At 49.5% G+C, this 18,780-nt stretch overlaps 1 protein-coding gene across 1 annotated transcript in view; it reads right to left on the minus strand.

Moving 5' to 3' along the window:
* Nucleotides 1-18,780, minus strand: part of LOC146869217 (interferon-induced 35 kDa protein homolog) — a 211,855-nt gene that overhangs the window by 50,174 nt on the left and 142,901 nt on the right. Inside the window, exon 8 of the mRNA XM_085644035.1 lies at nucleotides 2,306-2,492. Within this exon, the coding sequence (XP_085500161.1) occupies nucleotides 2,306-2,492 (187 nt within the window). The remainder of the gene's footprint in view (nucleotides 1-2,305; nucleotides 2,493-18,780) is intronic.

Consider the following 18,780-nt stretch of genomic DNA (forward strand, 5'->3'; position numbering starts at 1 on the left):
CAGGGTGGCATTATCCAAAATGGTGATTCTACCCAGACTCAAGTATTATTTTGCCAACCTGCCATTATATGTCCCTGCGGCATTTTTTGCCACGTTCCCCAGAACACTTCGGATCTTCATCTGGGGGAATAGTCGACATAGGCTGTCACTAGCAAAATTGTACCTTCCGACCGCTCAGGGGGGACTTGCGGCGCCTTGCTTAGAGCACTACTATCTAGCTGCCCAGTTACAATGGATTGCTCGCTGGTTTGCGGATAAAGGCAGAGAGGACACAGCCTCAATGCTACCCCCCTACTCGTTGGAGCGACTCCTTGAGCTCTTTCACCCGACTGTCAGGCGAGCGGCGCCAGAGCCGCTTCTCCTGCATGTGGCACATAATTGTTACCGCAGAAGCCTATTTCTCACCAGAGCTCTAACCCCATACGCACCGGCGCTGCCGCAGGAGGGATCCCCGAGCGGGGTTGGGACACTCACCACTCACATGCTTACGGACTGGCGGGATGCTGATGTATGGACCCTAGGAGATCTGTACCGAGATGGTGCCCTTATGTCATATGACCATCTGATGGAAGAAGAGGGATTGCCACCAGGCCAGTTCCTCCTGCATTGCTCGCTTGTTGCATCCCTGACAGCAAAATGGGGGGACATGTCCATAGAGCCTCATCAGCACCTTACCATACAATACCTTCACGTTATGGGGCATGGCAAGCATTTGATCCGCTGGTTCGCGGCGTCGCTGCGCACTCATACAGCGATCGCGCTGGAACCTCTCAGACATAAGTGGGAAGCTGACATGGGGAGGCCATTGGAGGATAAGGAATGGGAGCGAGTGTTGGGGAGCTCAGTGCGCATACCTAGAAATATGAGGTTCAGGCAGATCCAGCTGTTCATTATACACAGGGCGTACCTCACAGGGCAGTCAATAGGTATTTCCACCGCACAGATGCAGAGTGTCCCAGATGCGCCGAGCTGGGGGTGGGGATTGTCCACATGCTATGGAGCTGTAGCAGGCTTCATACGTACTGGCATACAATCAGCGGATTACTACATGTGTGCACTGGCCGTACCCTACCGTTTGAATGGACTGTATACCTGTTACACCTGTTCCGCAGAACTCCGGCCACGAAGGTAGCGTCTCGGTTTATAGACCTGGGTATAATAGTAGCTAAGAGATTGCTCACCAAGAGATGCAAGGCGCAGGATCCGCCTCACGCGCAGGCATGGAGAAATTCATTGCTTGCGTGGGCCAGAGCAGAGGGAACAGCCATCGGGAGGGAGGAGACGATGGGGTTGCGGAAGGAACCCATAGCTGCCCAGTGGGAGGTTTTGATTCAGGCACTACAGAGAGCCGGGGAAGAGTGATCAGGGGGTCAGATTGAAGGGGAGGACAGGGACACAGGGAGGATACTGGAGCCTCTCAACGTGTGCAATTGTGGTGTTCTCATGTGGGAACTGATTTGTATAGTTATCTGTGAAGACAACGGTGGTCGCTATTGCAAGAAAATAACAGTCAATCTGACATACTGTGATGTGTGGTGAGGAAGGTGGGGGAAGGGGCGGGGGGAAGGGAAAATGGGGTGCTAACACCGGTCTGCGTTGAGTTGGTTAGTTGTTCATAATTGTTATTATTCTACATTGTCTGTATTGAAGTCCACGCTGAATCAACTGATAGACTGTACCTGTGGGACTGTCGTAACTAACCAAACATCGCACTAATGTAAGGAGCCGTAAGTTGTGTTTGTAATCAATTCGGAGCGGCGAATGCGCCGTGTATGTTCAAGGGCTCAGCTGACATGCAATGAAAACACGATCTTATGGTTGGTAGGTGGCAACATGCATGAATAATGTGAAAGTACGTTTCTTTGTAGGTACCTGGAAAATTTCAATAAAACAGATATGAACAAAAAAAAAATCAGAAGATCTACACAGATGAGAGGGGGAATAAAGATGTATGCCAAGGAAAGCTATGACAATGATAAGCATCAGTGGGGTATGATTTGGGCTTATTTAAAGAATTATAGGTGTGGGAAATCTACACACATTGTAAGTGTATGCCTATTGCAATTTCTAGCTTCTTTGTGAACCGGCCACCCAACGTTTAGTGGTTGAGAGCATGGTTTCTCATCCAGGAAATGTGGTATCTTTGTACTCCTTGTAAAGGGACCGTCAAAAACACAACACCTGAATAGGAGTACCTGGTAGTGTAAATTTTAGTTAGATTTAGCGAAAATCCCTTTAATTTACACATTATCTCATATGTGATGTCTCTGGCAGCACCAGAATCAGAATATAGATCGAAATATACCTCCTTCCTCAGCAAAGGTAATGACCACGTGTCCCGAATCTGGTAGAAACTCGCACTTTTCCACCTGACCGCCTCCATTTTTCTTCTTGCTGAAGAAAATCTCCAATTTGTCAATGATACGGTCTTCAGGTATGTTCTCTGGGATGTTGGACACCATGACTCTGAAGTTGCACACATGCATATCAATCTATATAGAAGGCAGAAAGCAGGAACTAAAAATTGGTCCATCACATGAAGTATAAAACATTGCACTAGTAGCAATAATATTAATACTTATGCAGAAAAGTCACAAAACTAGTCAACAATCTTCTTAAATAAAGTTCTTATGGAAAGAGATAAGGTGCAAAATAACATTTCCAAAAGCATTAGACAATAGACAGTAGTCTACCTCACCCAGGACCTCACATGGTGAAAAATGGATGTGTGGCCAGGAGCAATGGCTTCCTGTGGCAAAGTTGCTACATTGCATTTGAAAATAACTATGGTTTGGAGATCTGCAATTCACTTTGGAAACGGTTTCCTAACTGCTTCAAGTTGTAGATACCAAATATGTTTCTACTCCTATTACTATCTGAATAGTTCTCTATTAGGAACACAAGTCGAGATCTTTCTCCCAGGAGCATGCCATATTATACAGAGCTATATTAGCAAAAGCCCACCAAAAATCTACTATATGTCCAATAGTGTCTAAAATACTAAAATTAAATGTTCTAGCATTAGTATAACTAGGTAGATTGAAACCGTTGGCACTGTGTTTAGTATCTATAACAACATATGAATTGAACAAATGTTTCCATAACTCCAAAAATAAATCTGAAAAAACAACTCTATAATCATTACCACACACCAGGAACTGAAAGAAATGATTATAGCATTTTGTTTGTTTGAAAATCTACAATTATTATTACCAGCCCTTAATTAATGGTTCAATAAACAATCACATGCAACTGGAGGGCATTTCCCATATGGTTAATTGAGCCCATCACTGCTCAATTGCCCTTCGCGTTGTCCGACAATAGCCTAGAAATTATACTAGTTCTGTTTCCATTAAATTGGCAGACAAATATGTTCCATATTACTGCTACTGAGAGCACATCTACAGTGCTCTGTATTACCCAAAGCCAATGCAGGGGCTGAGACTCCATGATCATGAAGTCCAGAGACACTAAACTTGTGCACTCCAAACAAGATAGTCCTCAAGCTAAGTTCAACACAGATTACTGCACAAATTTTGGTTTTCAATGATAGGGCAGACTCAAAAAGTAAAGCCTGGAATTTTCACTCTGTTTGAGATGAGAACTGTTTATTAAACCCATCGGGAGTAGCAACAGATGATTCTTTTGGGCGGCCTTTGGCCCTGAAGATTCAGGAACAGTTCGATCTTGCTGTTGAAAAGTTGAAAATATTTGTCTTGGATTCCAGCTCTATCTCTAGGATGCTCTGTAGGTTACTCACTGCTGCACTATCTTACAAGGGAGTAGCCCCAAAATTAAAATATCCCCCACTTTGAACCAAAGCATTGATGGACCAAGCAAGTGAAGCAAGTGAGCCTGGCTCTCCCTTGACTCTGCAAGCCAAGAATGTATCCATTCATCCTTTCACTGAACAGCTAATATATAGTTTATTATCTGTTGGTGTAGTTTTGCAACTTGAAGTATTTTCTGGATTCAAAAGCTGTACATTATTCACCATCTAGTGGTTGGGTACGGAATTCGCCATAAAATATTTTGTCCTTTGTTTTTTGCTATTGGTGGGCATCAACGCACCTCCATTTGGTGTCCCCTTGTGACATCATCATGCTTCCTCCGGAACCTCCCACCTTTGGTCGCCATCGTCATATTGTTTTTTGGTTTTTTTTTTTGTATGTTGTTCCCTCCTCTCATCTTCCTGGTGGAGGTGGGTGGTTGGGTTTGCTTGTGAATCCAGAAAATTATTCAAACTGCAAAACTACACAGACAGGTAAGAAACTTTATGTTTTGCAGCGTGAATCTTTTCTGGATTTAAATGCTGTGCATTCACTTTGTAGCGGTTTACTACTTCAGTGGTGGTTGAGCTGAAGATGAGCTTTGATTAATAAACAGATGTTGTAAGACCTTTTGTCCCACTTGTGCTTCTCTGTTCATCTGTATAACCACACAATATTGTTTTGTGAATGTGTGCACTTATGACCACATTGCTGCCATACAAATGTCTTTTAACGGTGCATTTGGCAGAAAGGCAATGGTTGCCCTTTTCTTTCCAATAGAATGTGCCCCTGGCGTTGAATGTAATGTTTTTCCTGCATTCTTGTGGCACAGCTGAATAGTCTTGTGCTATCCATCTTGCACTGTGTTCTTAGTTACTGGCCTTCCTAGGAAACTGTTTGCAAACGAAAGGAATAGCTGTTTTGTTTTCCTGCCTTGTTTTGTTCTTTCAATATAATACATTACAGCTCTTCTTCCGTCTAATGTGTGTAATGTCGGGGCGTGGCCATGATGGCGGCGGAGTGAGACGTGTTTCCCTGTCTCTCCGGCGCCGCCCGACTTTAGCTTTGAATATCGTCCCTCCTGGTGCCCATCGGAGCTGGACGCTGTGCCCTGATGTGTTTGCTGGCCACCCTGACATTGTTGATGTGATTCTTTTTGTGCTCCGAATCGGTTTGCTGGTTCCTCGAGGCGGTCCGGCCCCGGCCTTGCTGCGGCCCGGCGGCCTTGGTGAATCGGGACCACCGCAGCGACCCCCTGCCCTGTGGTGCACTGGCTGATTCTGGGACGCCCGTCGGCACAGCCGAGGTGGTGCCTGTGCGGGTTCAGTGTCAGCAGCCTCTACAGACGGGCGACGGTGCGAAATCAGCAGTAGGGCCCGCGCCGCGGCCGCCATTTGCCCGCATGGAAGGTCCGGCCCCGCGCCACCCTGCCTCGGCATTCCTTGATGTAGAGCAGTGGTGTTTGATCCCCTGGTGAGCGGAGGGGACATAGCGGCGAGATAGGGGTGAGTGTGGCCCAGAGATATCGAGGTGAGGAGTGCAGGGGCAACAGCTGCTGAGTGGTGGTCTTCGGTCCGCAAGCCGGCGGACGGTGTGCTGCGCGATTGGCGGAGGGAGCGCAGGGCCTCTTCGAGGGCCCCAACCTGGATTTGCTGCTTGGGTCGGCCCTTGCCTCTCCCCTGTTTGGCTGTGCTGGAGCGGCGACTGTGGTAGTGGGCACCCCCCCGCGCGGTCATTCCATGGGCTGGCGGGGGTTTAGGGCCGAGGAGAACTGCGCTGCTGCCCTTCAAGGACCTACCTTTGGCTAGCGAGTCGGCGGGCGGCGGCTTCCTGCCGTGAGTGGGATCTGGGGGCCCACTGGAGAGGTTTACTTGAGCCTGCTGCTCTGAGTGGACCCGTGTGCAGAGAGGATTGACCGGCGGTTTCGGAGGGTCATCGGCCCCCATAGAGGTGGTGCTCGGGCTGTGTATCGGCGGCCGGTGTTGTGACGGGTGGCCCGGCAGGTGAGTGTGGGGGGCCCCGCTGAGCACTGTGGGGCGTTCCTTGGTTGTGGGGTCGCACTGCTCCTCCCTCCCCCTCCTGCTTTGGAGATTCTGCTGGACTGGCCACTCCCTCTGAGGTTTTAGCTGGCTGTAGGGGGCCTGGTGCATTAGGAGCAGTAGGACAACACCGGCGTCCCTTGAGCTACACACAGCTGGCATCAGGTGGGCTCTTTCTCGGCGCCGGAGGAGGGAGGTACTCTGTTGAGCGTTAATACCATCATCTGTCCCTTGTGTGTTGGATGTCTACTGTCTCAGGTGCGTTGCGTAATTCAGAATAGTGCCATGTTCCCCTCACCGTTTGATCTACATGACAGACTGTTGTCCCTATACGGGGCTCCTGCGTCCCATTTTTTTCATGTGTTTGTTTTGTTTTATGGGTTGGAGAGGGGGGTTTGTTGGGGTTATGAGGTTGCTTTGGGGCTCCGCATCAGTTCTCCATCTGGCATGGGGGATGTATGGTCAGTGGTCATTGCATTCTCACCCGCCTCATATCTCTGGCACTGTGCGACTAGGTCATTGCTCCTTCTTCCCTGACTACCGTGGGTAGGACCTTAAAGATTGTGAGTTTGAACGTCAGGGGATTGAATAGCCCTGTTAAGCGCTCTGCCATCCTGTCCCTCGAGGAAAATGCGGAGGGTGATGTGTGTCTGCTTCAGGAGACTCATCTCCTCTCTAAGGACACTAAACGGATGAGAGACAAGCGCTTCCCATTACAATTGTGGTCCTCAGGCCCGGCTAAAAAGCATGGGGTGGCAATCCTCTTTAGCACGCGCGCTCACTGCAAAGTTCTCTCCCCGGTCGTTGATATTAAGGGTAGGTTCCTTGCTGTCCGCGTACAATGGGGGGACACGCAGCTGACAATAGGGTCATTGTATGCCCCGAACGAAGAACACAAACTCTTCCTGCATGCGGCCCTCTCTGAGGTTCTGGCTTCTCCGGATGCCTCGATTCTGGTGGGTGGAGATTTGAATGTGGTGATGGATCCGCATATGGATAGGTCTGAGCAGCGGTCCCATCGAACGTGCGTGCTATCACAGGGGGGGAGGCAGTGGATGATTGATGGTGGTTTGAATGATGTCTGGCGCGTACAGCACTCCACTGAGCGAGATTACACCTACTACTCCGCAGCGCACAAAACCTATGCCCGCCTCGACCACTTTTTAGCTTCAACCTCTCTTCTGCCCCACTTATCTGCAGCGACTATCACCCCCTGTTCACTTTCGGACCATGCCCTAATTTTGGTACAACTCACCTCCCACGGCAAGCGCCCGCCACCCCCTGGCTGGCGACTTTGCGATTCTCTGCTCCACTCGAAATCGGTTGTTACTCGAATAAGGGACACTATCTACTAAGCACTAAGCTACTCCTGAGGCGGAAGCCGGGAGACAACAAACGCACTTTTTAAAACTTATTTCTTGTGTCACTGTTTGATATAAAAACTGTATTTTAAACCTGCGCACTCACCCTTCAGGCTTCTCCTCCTGGGCTAGTAGCACGCTGGAACAGCGAACCTTTCGCTGCAACGAGGCCGCCAGAAAAAGTCAACTCTGCCGCCATTACCGGCGAGGATCAGAGGCCACGCCCACTTGCAGGCCACGCCCACCCGCCCGAGTATATAAACGCTGCCGACAGCGCGACCTAGCTAGAACTAAGCTACTCCTGAGGCGGAAGCCGGGAGACAACAAACGCACTTTTTAAAACTTATTTCTTGTGTCACTGTTTGATATAAAAACTGTATTTTAAACCTGCGCACTCACCCTTCAGGCTTCTCCTCCTGGGCTAGTAGCACGCTGGAACAGCGAACCTTTCGCTGCAACGAGGCCGCCAGAAAAAGTCAATTCTGCCGCCATCACCGGCGAGGATCAGAGGCCACGCCCACTTGCAGGCCACGCCCACCCGCCCGAGTATATAAACGCTGCCGACAGCGCGACCTAGCTAGAACTAAGCTACTCCTGAGGCGGAAGCCGGGAGACAACAAACGCACTTTTTAAAACTTATTTCTTGTGTCACTGTTTGATATAAAAACTGTATTTTAAACCTGCGCACTCACCCTTCAGGCTTCTCCTCCTGGGCTAGTAGCACGCTGGAACAGCGAACCTTTCGCTGCAACGAGGCCGCCAGAAAAAGTCAATTCTGCCGCCATTACCGGCGAGGATCAGAGGCCACGCCCACTTGCAGGCCACGCCCACCCGCCCGAGTATATAAACGCTGCCGACAGCGCGACCTAGCTAGAACTAAGCTACTCCTGAGGCGGAAGCCGGGAGACAACAAACGCACTTTTTAAAACTTATTTCTTGTGTCACTGTTTGATATAAAAACTGTATTTTATACCTGCGCACTCACCCTTCAGGCTTCTCCTCCTGGGCTAGTAGCACGCCGGAACAGCGAACCTTTCGCTGCAACGAGGCCGCCAGAAAAAGTCAATTCTGCCGCCATTACCGGCGAGGATCAGAGGCCACGCCCACTTGCAGGCCACGCCCACCCGCCCGAGTATATAAACGCTGCCGACAGCGCGACCTAGCTAGAACTAAGCTACTCCTGAGGCGGAAGCCGGGAGACAACAAACGCACTTTTTAAAACTTATTTCTTGTGTCACTGTTTGATATAAAAACTGTATTTTAAACCTGCGCACTCACCCTTCAGGCTTCTCCTCCTGGGCTAGTAGCACGCTGGAACAGCGAACCTTTCGCTGCAACGAGGCCGCCAGAAAAAGTCAATTCTGCCGCCATTACCGGCGAGGATCAGAGGCCACGCCCACTTGCAGGCCACGCCCACCCGCCCGAGTATATAAACGCTGCCGACAGCGCGACCTAGCTAGAACTAAGCTACTCCTGAGGCGGAAGCCGGGAGACAACAAACGCACTTTTTAAAACTTATTTCTTGTGTCACTGTTTGATATAAAAACTGTATTTTATACCTGCGCACTCACCCTTCAGGCTTCTCCTCCTGGGCTAGTAGCACGCCGGAACAGCGAACCTTTCGCTGCAACGAGGCCGCCAGAAAAAGTCAATTCTGCCGCCATTACCGGCGAGGATCAGAGGCCACGCCCACTTGCAGGCCACGCCCACCCGCCCGAGTATATAAACGCTGCCGACAGCGCGACCTAGCTAGAACTAAGCTACTCCTGAGGCGGAAGCCGGGAGACAACAAACGCACTTTTTAAAACTTATTTCTTGTGTCACTGTTTGATATAAAAACTGTATTTTAAACCTGCGCACTCACCCTTCAGGCTTCTCCTCCTGGGCTAGTAGCACGCTGGAACAGCGAACCTTTCGCTGCAACGAGGCCGCCAGAAAAAGTCAATTCTGCCGCCATTACCGGCGAGGATCAGAGGCCACGCCCACTTGCAGGCCACGCCCATCCTCCCTCTCTACCTCCCTTAAGGATGTGCATTCATCGGACGCGCAGCGGACGGGCGCAGCGGGCGCGCCGTTTGCGCGCCGAAGGCGCGCCTAAGGCAAGCCCGTCTTCGCCCGTCCTCGCCAAGTCATCGCCTCTCGCCACCCCCCCTGGTTCGCCCAGACCTTGTCATCGCATACGCTATGACGGTAAGGAACTTCTACTTCTGAACCCCTACCAAAAATGCCCTAACACCACTGGCATCCTAGGTCTTACGCATTTACAATGCACCCACTGCCACTTCTCCACCAACGCACCCACCAGGGTACGGTGTGACCCCCCTAATACTACAATACCGCCACTAAGGATACTCCAACTAAATTGCAGATCCCTCGTCAAACACCACCCGGAGGTGAACACGCTTCTTCAGGAAGAAAACCCCGACGTTTTATTTCTATGTGAAACATGGCTCCAAGATAGCTTGACCACCATCCCCAACCTATCACTGCCAGAGGAGTTTAATCTGGTCACCGTCAATCGTGATTCACGCGGCGGCGGCATTGCCATCATCTATAAAAAACAACTGACCTGCTCCTTTGTTAAGGAACCTCTTCAAGATTGTGAATGCGCCCAATTTAAAATTAGTGTGACCCCCCAATTCATGTTATCTGGTCTATATATCTATCGCCCGCCAGGCCACTAAATTCATTAACGCCCTTCTCGAAACGGCGACAACGCTCACCACTAAGTTCGCCAACTTCACCATCCTAGGTGACCTGAATTTACACTTCGATGCGACGGGTGATAATACCATCATTAATCTTCTTGCCGACCTCTCGGCTCTGCAATTGAATTCCCTTGTCCACACCTCTACCCATATAGCTGGACACACCCTAGATCCGATCTTCTCTAACGTACAAGAGGCAGCAGCAGAAACCCCCATCCCTATGGGATGGACGGATCACCACCTAGTTAAAATGAGTGTCCCGGCACCCCAACGTCAACGCAAAACCGAATCCCTTCAGAGTCTAAAAAGACCTTGGCACAAACTTTCCCCACCCGACCTACATAAAACCCTTGGTGAATTCCAACATGAAGGTAACCAGAATATAGACGCGATCTACTCCTCGTTCACCACCTGGATTAGCAACGGCCTCGACACTCTCATCCCGGCCAGGCCGTCGAAAGGACGCAATACACCCTCCAACCCATGGTTCGACGACACCCTTAGGACTTTGCGCAAGGAGTGTAAAAAGGCTGAGCGCATCTGGAGGAAACAATATGCTAACCAGGATAAGGCGGTGTATCTATCCAAGCTCAAGACCTATCACAAGGCTAGTAGATCCTCCCGTGCTTCTTTTTACTCTAACAAAATTAATTCCAATGCGAACCCATCCAAAATCATTTTTAAACTTGTGAAAGAGCTCCAAAGCCCTAGGACGCCCCCCCCAAAAATTTCCTCCCACGAGCAATGTGAACAGCTTGCAACCTATTTCATCGAAAAAATTCAGAAAATTTACGCAACCTTTCCGCAGACTGCTCCTCTCAAGGAAGTTCCCATGACCACGACCCCTAACATCTTACCTCTGTCCCTAATCCCTGCCATCACCGCTGCAGACCTGACCAAACTAGGCAAGAAAGTGGAGTCTGGCTCTCCAGCGGATCCCATGAGCCCTTCCCATTTCATGTCTTCAATGGACTTCTTTTCATCCCCCATGCTGAACATCCTCAACATCTCCTTCGCCACAGGACTCGTACCCATCGCTTGGAAACAAGCATGGGTATCACCGATAATTAAAAAACCCACCCTGGACCCCACCAAGCCAGAAAACTTTCGGCCCATTTCCCTTCTCCCATGGATGTCCAAAATTGCCGAAACCCATGTAAATGAGTCTCTGTCGAAACACCTGGACAATCATGGAATCCTGGACCCTTCCCAAAATGGCTTCCGTGCAGGCCACAGTACGGAGTCTGCCCTACTAGCTACCTCGGAGCGTCTCCGGATGATTCTAGATGCCGGTCATAGTGCTGCGCTGATTCTCCTCGATCTCAGCGCAGCCTTTGACACGGTATCTCATAACATCCTGCTAGAACGTCTGGAGACTACCGGTGTGACTGGCCCGGCACTTGCATGGTTCCGATCCTTTTTCAAGGATAGATCATTCAAGGTGTCTGCCCCTCCTTACCTCTCTAAACCTCACCCCATCGCTCAGGGGGTTCCACAGGGTTCAGCGCTGAGCCCCTCCCTCTTCAACCTATACGTCCAGCCACTCACGGACGTAGCTAGAGAATGGGGGCTCACGCTTGTATCATACGCGGACGACACCCAGTTGGTTGTCACCCTCTCGGAAAGCCCGTCCGCCATGGCATCCAACTTCAAAGAGGGTATGTCTGCTGTGGCTCGCTGGATGACGGACAACTACCTCCAACTCAACGCCGGAAAAACCGAGGTGCTCCTCCTGGGCCGTAACATCAGCCTTTGGAACGAGCACTGGTGGCCGTCATCCTTAGGCAACACCCCACTCCCCAAAAGCTGTGTGAAAAATCTGGGAGTCTGGGTTGATGCCAACCTTAGTTTCCAATCCCACACAAAAAAGGTGGCAGCCACCTGCATAGGCCTTTTAAGGAACCTCAGGCCCATACTTGGGCTCTTCGATGCCAAGGCCCGCCAGCTCATTATCCAGGCCACCATTCTATCACGCCTGGACTACGCTAATGTCCTCCTGTTGGGAGCTAATAAAGCGGAAACAGCCAGATTCCAACGCATTCAAAATGCGGCAGCTAGAACGCTGGTTGGCCTCCCACGGAGGTGCTCAGCCAGAGCCACCATCCGCAAGCTCCACTGGCTACCCGTGGACCACAGAATCCAATTCAAGGCCTTAGTCATGATCTTTAAGATCGTGAAACTGGGAAGCCCCCCTCTGCTCCGAAGCCTTGTCCAACCCTACGCCCCTGGCCGTGCTCTTCGCTCTACCAACCAACTCCTCCTGTCAATCCCTAGGTTTCGACTTTGCCGAACTGGAGGCCGCTCCTTTGGGGTCCTTGGCCCCAAACTGTGGAACGATCTCCCCCTCAGCATTCGCACTATTGACTCCCTCCCTGCTTTTCGCAAAGCAATTAAGACTCATCTCTTCCCTGCTGCCTAGTTACCCCTCCCCCTCCACCTCAGATTAGTTTGTCTGTTCTTAGCGCCGGGACACCCCTTTGCCGGGGTAGCTGTTGCGCTCTACCAAATCAATCAAATCAAATCAAATCACCGCTTACCTCGCAGATAATGACCAGGGGAGTATGTTGTTTGCGGCAGTATGGGAAGCCCTGAAGTTAGTGGTGCGGGGGGAGTTCATCGCGCTGGCTACAGCATTTATGCGTATACGTAAAGCTAAGCGAGCAGAGCAGGAGGAGGAGGTGAGAGCTTTAGAGACCGTGCACAAACGGACGGGGGCCCCTAGGGTTTGGAGGGAGCTGGAAACAAAGCGGCGCATGCTGAAACATTTAGACTTAGATAGAGCTGAGCATGCCCTTCTGCGCCTTCAACATAAATTTCCCTTAGTGGGGATAAGGGGGGGAAGCTGTTAGCCCATAGGTTGAGAGCGCACGCACAGAGGTCAGCGATCCAGTCCATTAGGGACTCCCAGGCGGTTGAGCATACCACAGACACCCTTATTGTGGATTCTTTCCGTCACTTTTATCAGAGCTTATATAGTAGAGAGGCGCCAAGCTCGGAAGGGATGGCGGACTATCTCACGTCCTGCCGGAATTACGCTGCTGTTTAAATCATCGGCCGAAGCTTTGGATACCGCTATTCGCATAGAGGAAGTCATATCAGCGATATCCTGTCTAATGATTGCCAAATCTCCGGGGCCGGATGGCTTCTCAGCTCTGTTTTTTAAAACCTTCTGCGTAGAGCTGGCTCCGCTTTTAACACGTATTTTCAACTCTTTCCTTGAAACTGGAGAAGTAACACCCTCCATGTCAGAGGCAGCGATTACGGTCATCCTTAAACCTGGGAAGGACCCGAGCGAATGTGGCTCGTATTGGCCGATTTCCCTTTTAAACATCGACGCAAAGCTCTTTGCGAGTATCCTGGTGGTGCGCCTTAGCCCCCTGATGAACAGTATCATCGATCCGGACCAATCCGGCTTTATCCCAACGCGACAGGGCGGGGATAATACCAAGCGAATTCTTCACCTTATAGACCTGGTTCACTGATCTCGAGCCCAGACCTTTCTCCTTTTCATCGACGCAGAGAAGGCCTTTGATCGGGTGGACTGGGACTATCTGTTTACAGTTTTGCAGGCCTTTGGGCTTGGTGAGAATTTTGTACGATGGGTGCAATGTCTCTATGCAGCCCCTAAGGCGTCGGTGAAAGTGAATGGGTGTAAATCTTCCCTTTTCCCCATCTCCAGGGGGACGCGGCAGGGGTGCCCCTTATCCCCGCTACTTTTTGCTCTCTATATGGAGCCTTTTGCCCAACGCATATACTCGAAACTGGATATAGTGGGAATTAAGTTTGGCGCTGACACCCACAAATTAGTCTGTATGCAGATGATGTTATTCTTTCGCTTACCCAACCTCACTCATCACTGCGGTATTTGGCGGCGGATCTTCATGAATTTGGTAAAGTGGCAGGGTTTAAAGTGAACTTCTCGAAATCACAAATTCTTAATCTTTGTGTCCCTGACGATGAGGTCCAGGACCTGCAACGAGACTTTGACTTTCAGTGGGTGCACGCCGACATTACATACCTGGGTATCCGGCTGACTTCCTCTATCCCTAAAACTGTCTCCCTCAACTATAACCTGTTGGTGGATCAAACTTCCAAATCGCTCTCCGACTGGTCTCGCCTCAATCTGGCCTGGTACGGGAGACTAGCAGCAGTAAAAATGACTGTACTCCCGCGTATCCTTTATCTGTTTCAGATGCTCCCAGTGCAGCCTCCGCCGGGCACCCTTCGGAAATTGCAGGGGCTCCTTAATAAGTTTCTGTGGAACAACAGGAGACTGAGGCTCGCATTATCACTTGTTACCTCGCCGAAAGCCGTGGGGGGCTGGGCTTCCCACTCTTGGGTGCCTATTATCAAGCATCTTGTCTCCGCTACATCACGGAGTGGAATATGCCGCTGTCCAGCAAACATTGGAACTTTATGGACCAGACAGTATCTGGTTGTAATGTATGGTGTGAACTTTGGCTTCCACGGAAGCATAGGGCATGGGGTCTCTATTCGTTGCCGGTGACCTCGCCGACTCTCAAAGCGTGGGATCAGTTAGCGGGGCACAAGGGTTGGACTACGTTTCCCTCCCCTATGACACCTATTGTGGACAACCCTGACTTCCCGCCTGGGTGCGCCTCCCCAGTCTTTCATCGCTGGAGGGAGGAGGGGTGTAAAAGGCTGGGCTCCCTTGACCACTTTTGAGCGCTGGTTAATTTGCAATAAGGATGACCGTAAGCTCATATCAGAACTGTATGCAATGATCATGGCGCATCCTAAGAACCGGTGGTCGAAGGCGCAGGTTCGCTGGGAGACTGAGTTGGGGCGCCCTCTGACGCACAAAGAATGTGAGCATATCTTCTACCGCGCTCATCAAACTGCCTCTGACACAGTGGGTGCGGAATCTGCTTATCAAGTGGTTGCTTATTGGTACTATACACCGGCGTGTATTAAGTCTTGGGATAGAACTAAGTCAGGCCTCTGCTGGCGGGGTTGTGGCTTTCCTGGCGCCCTGATACACCTGCTGTGGCATTGCCCGAAGCTGGTGCAGTATTGGGCAGCGGTTCTTGATGATCTTGATGAGGCGTTTCAGATTACATTCCCCCGGAAACCTGAGCATACGTTGTTGGGCCTCCCTCATCCCAAATCCTTTCCTTTGCGCTTGCTGAGGGGCAGACAACTTGCATTAGCATTGCTTGCAGCGCGGCAGGTTCTCCTGGTGCAATGGGGTTCCTCGGTCGCACCTGACCCGCGGGATTGGATCCGAAGACTCTGGCACCTTTTAGCAATGGAGCACCTCTCGCTCAGCATTGATGGGAAGGGGTCAGAGTACGCAAAGCTCTGGGGTCCATTCCTGAAGCTCCTCTTAAAGGAATTGAGGGAAGTAACGTGCCCAAAATACTTACAAATTCTTCAGCTCATTCCTGTGGAACCGGCGGGGGCCACAAGGGTAGTCTGACTTATCCTGAGCTGTGACCGATGACCTCGGGTGACTAGGCTGGGGAACCAGAGACTGATGCGGAGGGAGTGGGTGGTCTTGGGGGAATGGAGGGCTGGGTGTTTGTCTATTTTCTTGTTCTTCTATTTTTATAAAAGTGGTATCTGAGCAGTTGCCTTGTAGGTATGTTATAAGCTGAAACGTCTCTTCGCGGGGTCGCCCTCCGGGCTGTAGACCTGTACGCTGTGTACTGACCATTCCGTTACGCTCTGCCGACCGATGGTTGTAGGCAGTTGAGCTGTGTAATTTTCAACGTGTACCACGCAATAAAATGATTGATTCTAATGTGTGTAATGTCCTTTCTGCGTGCGTCCTTGGTTTATTAAAGAAACTTGGTATTTTAATATTTTGATTTGGCATGAACTGGGGGTTAGTTCTCATGAAAATTCTGTCCTTGTGGACTTGAAAATATAGTTCTTGTAACGTGAGTGCCTGTAACTCCCTGGCCCTGCGTAGTAATGTTATGGCCACTAAAAAGGCAGTATTAGAGTGACATTTGCAATGTTGCCTTCTGTAACGGTTCAAAAAGTGCTTTTGTCCGCTGTGTAAGCACTACATGCAAATTCCATGTGGGTGCAGGTACCTTTTTTGGTGGTGCAATTCTCTTTGCTCCTTCAAGCAATCTCTTTACTGCAGGTGCTGTGAAAAAACTTGTCCCAATATGGCCCCTTGTGTATGCCACTATTGCTGCTAAGTGAACCTTTAAAGATGCATATGTTAGTTTGCAGTCTAGAGATGTGTTAAATATTTTAGCATTGTTTTGTCTCTTGTGTTTTTCCTTACTGATCCCTCTTGAAGACACCAGAGTGAATGAATATCTTTTCCATTTAGCCATATAACACCTTCTTGTTGTTGGCTTCCTTGCCTCTTTCAGGACAGCCATCGTATTTTCTGGGAGCTTTTGGTATTCAAATTCTCAGTCTTCAGGGGCCATGCTGCCAGACTTAAAGATTCTGATTCTGGGTGTAGCATCCTTCCTTCATCCACTGACAGCAGATCTGTTCTGTTTGGTAATCTGTGAATTTTTTCCAACGCCCACCATTTGGTGTCCCCTTGTGACATTGTGCTTCCTCCAGAAGCTCCCACGTTTGGTCACCATTTTCAGACTCTTTTTCTCCGCTGTTGGGTCTGGATACATGCTGAAGGCTCTACAACACTTGGAAGAAGTTAATCGTAGATCGTGAGAAGTTCACCAAAATTCAACCAAAGTTACGGAAAGCATCTAAAGAAGATACCAGGGGAGATTTCAAGAAGAGGAGAATAATTTCATTGACGGGTTCTGAGAATGCATGTGTGGGGGGCTCCCTGTATGACGTTATAGAGAAAACACATTTCCAGTTATGCAAAAGCTGCCACCACAAATTTGCACAGAAAGTGAAATATCCGGTCTGCAATCTTTACCTGCCATAGATTATCGAAGTGAGGACTGTAATGCCTGTTCCATGTTCACACCGTAGACCCTGAGGGTAAGAGATAGGCAGAGGCTAGCCCAGCACACCATACAGAGTCAAAACTCACGACCCTCTCTATGAGACTTAGGCCTCTCAAGCGACGAAGAGGTGAACATCACCAAAGACCCAGAAGGGGAAACGGAGGTCAACATACATATTATGGTCCAGGAAGACATCTAGAACTGAGGTAAGAGAACCATTGTCCTCAAAAATCTTACCAGAGTCGCTAAAATCAGTCTCAAAAACCTTGAAGGGAGCCTCGGTGACAAAGCACTCAACGAACCTGAGACAAGGAACCACTTGGTACCTTTGAAAGGGAGACAGCAGCGGGCACGAAGCCTGACAAGGCCAAGTCGTCGAAGGACGCACGAGGGAAGGACACCTCGACGTCCAAACTGGAAAGGTTGTAAACAGCCCTACAAGGTTTTCCAACCAATTTGTCAATGAAACACTCTGACATCAAAGAAGAAGCTGAAATCGAAAAGAAGAAAAAGTGTCTCGAAGTCAAAATGGCAGTCCTGCTCCAGAAATGTAAAGACTTTGAAAAAAGTCTTAAGGAGTTTCAAATTCCAAGAAAATCCTCGACATCAAATGATATGGGGCAGAAGAGCTTCAAGGAGATAGAGCCACCTTGGACTCCTGAGCCTCAGGAAGAACTGGAGGAAGAAAACCTCTATGAAGAGGAGGAAGAACAAATGGCATACAATATCAGGGTACAAAGGCTTCTAAATACACTGAAATACAATGGCAGGTCTTAGACACAGACTCACCAAAAGAGGGGGTAGACAGTTGCACATCAAGACCATCTCCACTGGAAGGCATAGGCACATACAACAAGGTGATAAAAAAGGCAGCAGATAGATATGGGGTTCAACTAGAAGAGGAGAAACCCAAAGCATGAGGTAATTCTTGCCTATGCTACCAAGCGTTTTGGACTAGGGGAAGGAATCCGAAAAGAGCCTGTCACATGTCGAGCCATCACACCAAGGACAAAGAAAAAATATAAATATTCATCCAAATATCCTGCCTACATAAGGGGTTCTGTACCTGCAGACTCAATTATTGCAGCTACAACGAGGATGAGGGTTAACGTCCCAACTACCACAGGGCCACCTCCTGACAAGGAGAGTACAAGAATAGATCTCATGGACAAAAACTCTAAAGAAGTGCTGCAAATCAGTGGGGGATCGCAAATTCGAATGCACTATTGAATCACCATGCCTACTAACACTGGAAGGAGGTCAGGGAGCTTATGAAATATCTCCCAGAACGTAATCGAAAGAGGGCAGCACCCTTGGTGGACAATGGCAAGAACATTGCCAATACATGCTTGAAGTCAGCACTAGATGCGGCAGCGTCATCTAGCCGACAGATGATGATAGCAGTAACTCTATGCCATCACCCCTGCCTTAGAATCTCAGGGTTTAAACCCGAAGTTCAAGCAAATATCCAGAATGAACCATTTAATGTGGAACAGCTGTTTGGAAGTGCTGTCGATGAGACACTTAATTAGCTGAAAAAAAGACAACGAAACAGCCAAATCAAAGGAGCTCTACAGTTCAGAGGCAGTATGCGCAGGGGGTCAGGGTCTTTGAAAAAACCTGCAGGTAGGGGCAGCTTCCATTCTGGGAAATCCCATCAGATGTACCAACGGGCAAGTCAAGAGACTAAACAGCAGCAGAATTGGCAATTCCAACAAGGAAAACAGTCCTGTTGAGGTCAAACACGTGGAAGAGGGCAGTCAGAAAGGGTAGGGACACCACCACCTGCAAATAAGTGCTTTACCAACCATCACAAAACACTCTCTAACAACATCAGGAAGAGGAAAGTTAAAATACCACCTACTCCTACAGCTAACACCAGTAGGAGGCAGAATAAAAAACTTCCTCAGGAGTCAAGGAAGATCACTTCAGACAAATGGATCCTAAACATAATACATTATCGATATTGCTTAGAGCTAGACAAGACACCT

This window comes from Triturus cristatus, chromosome 1_1 (genome assembly GCF_964204655.1).
Source record: "Triturus cristatus chromosome 1_1, aTriCri1.1, whole genome shotgun sequence".
NCBI classification, from domain to species: Eukaryota; Metazoa; Chordata; class Amphibia; order Caudata; family Salamandridae; genus Triturus; species Triturus cristatus.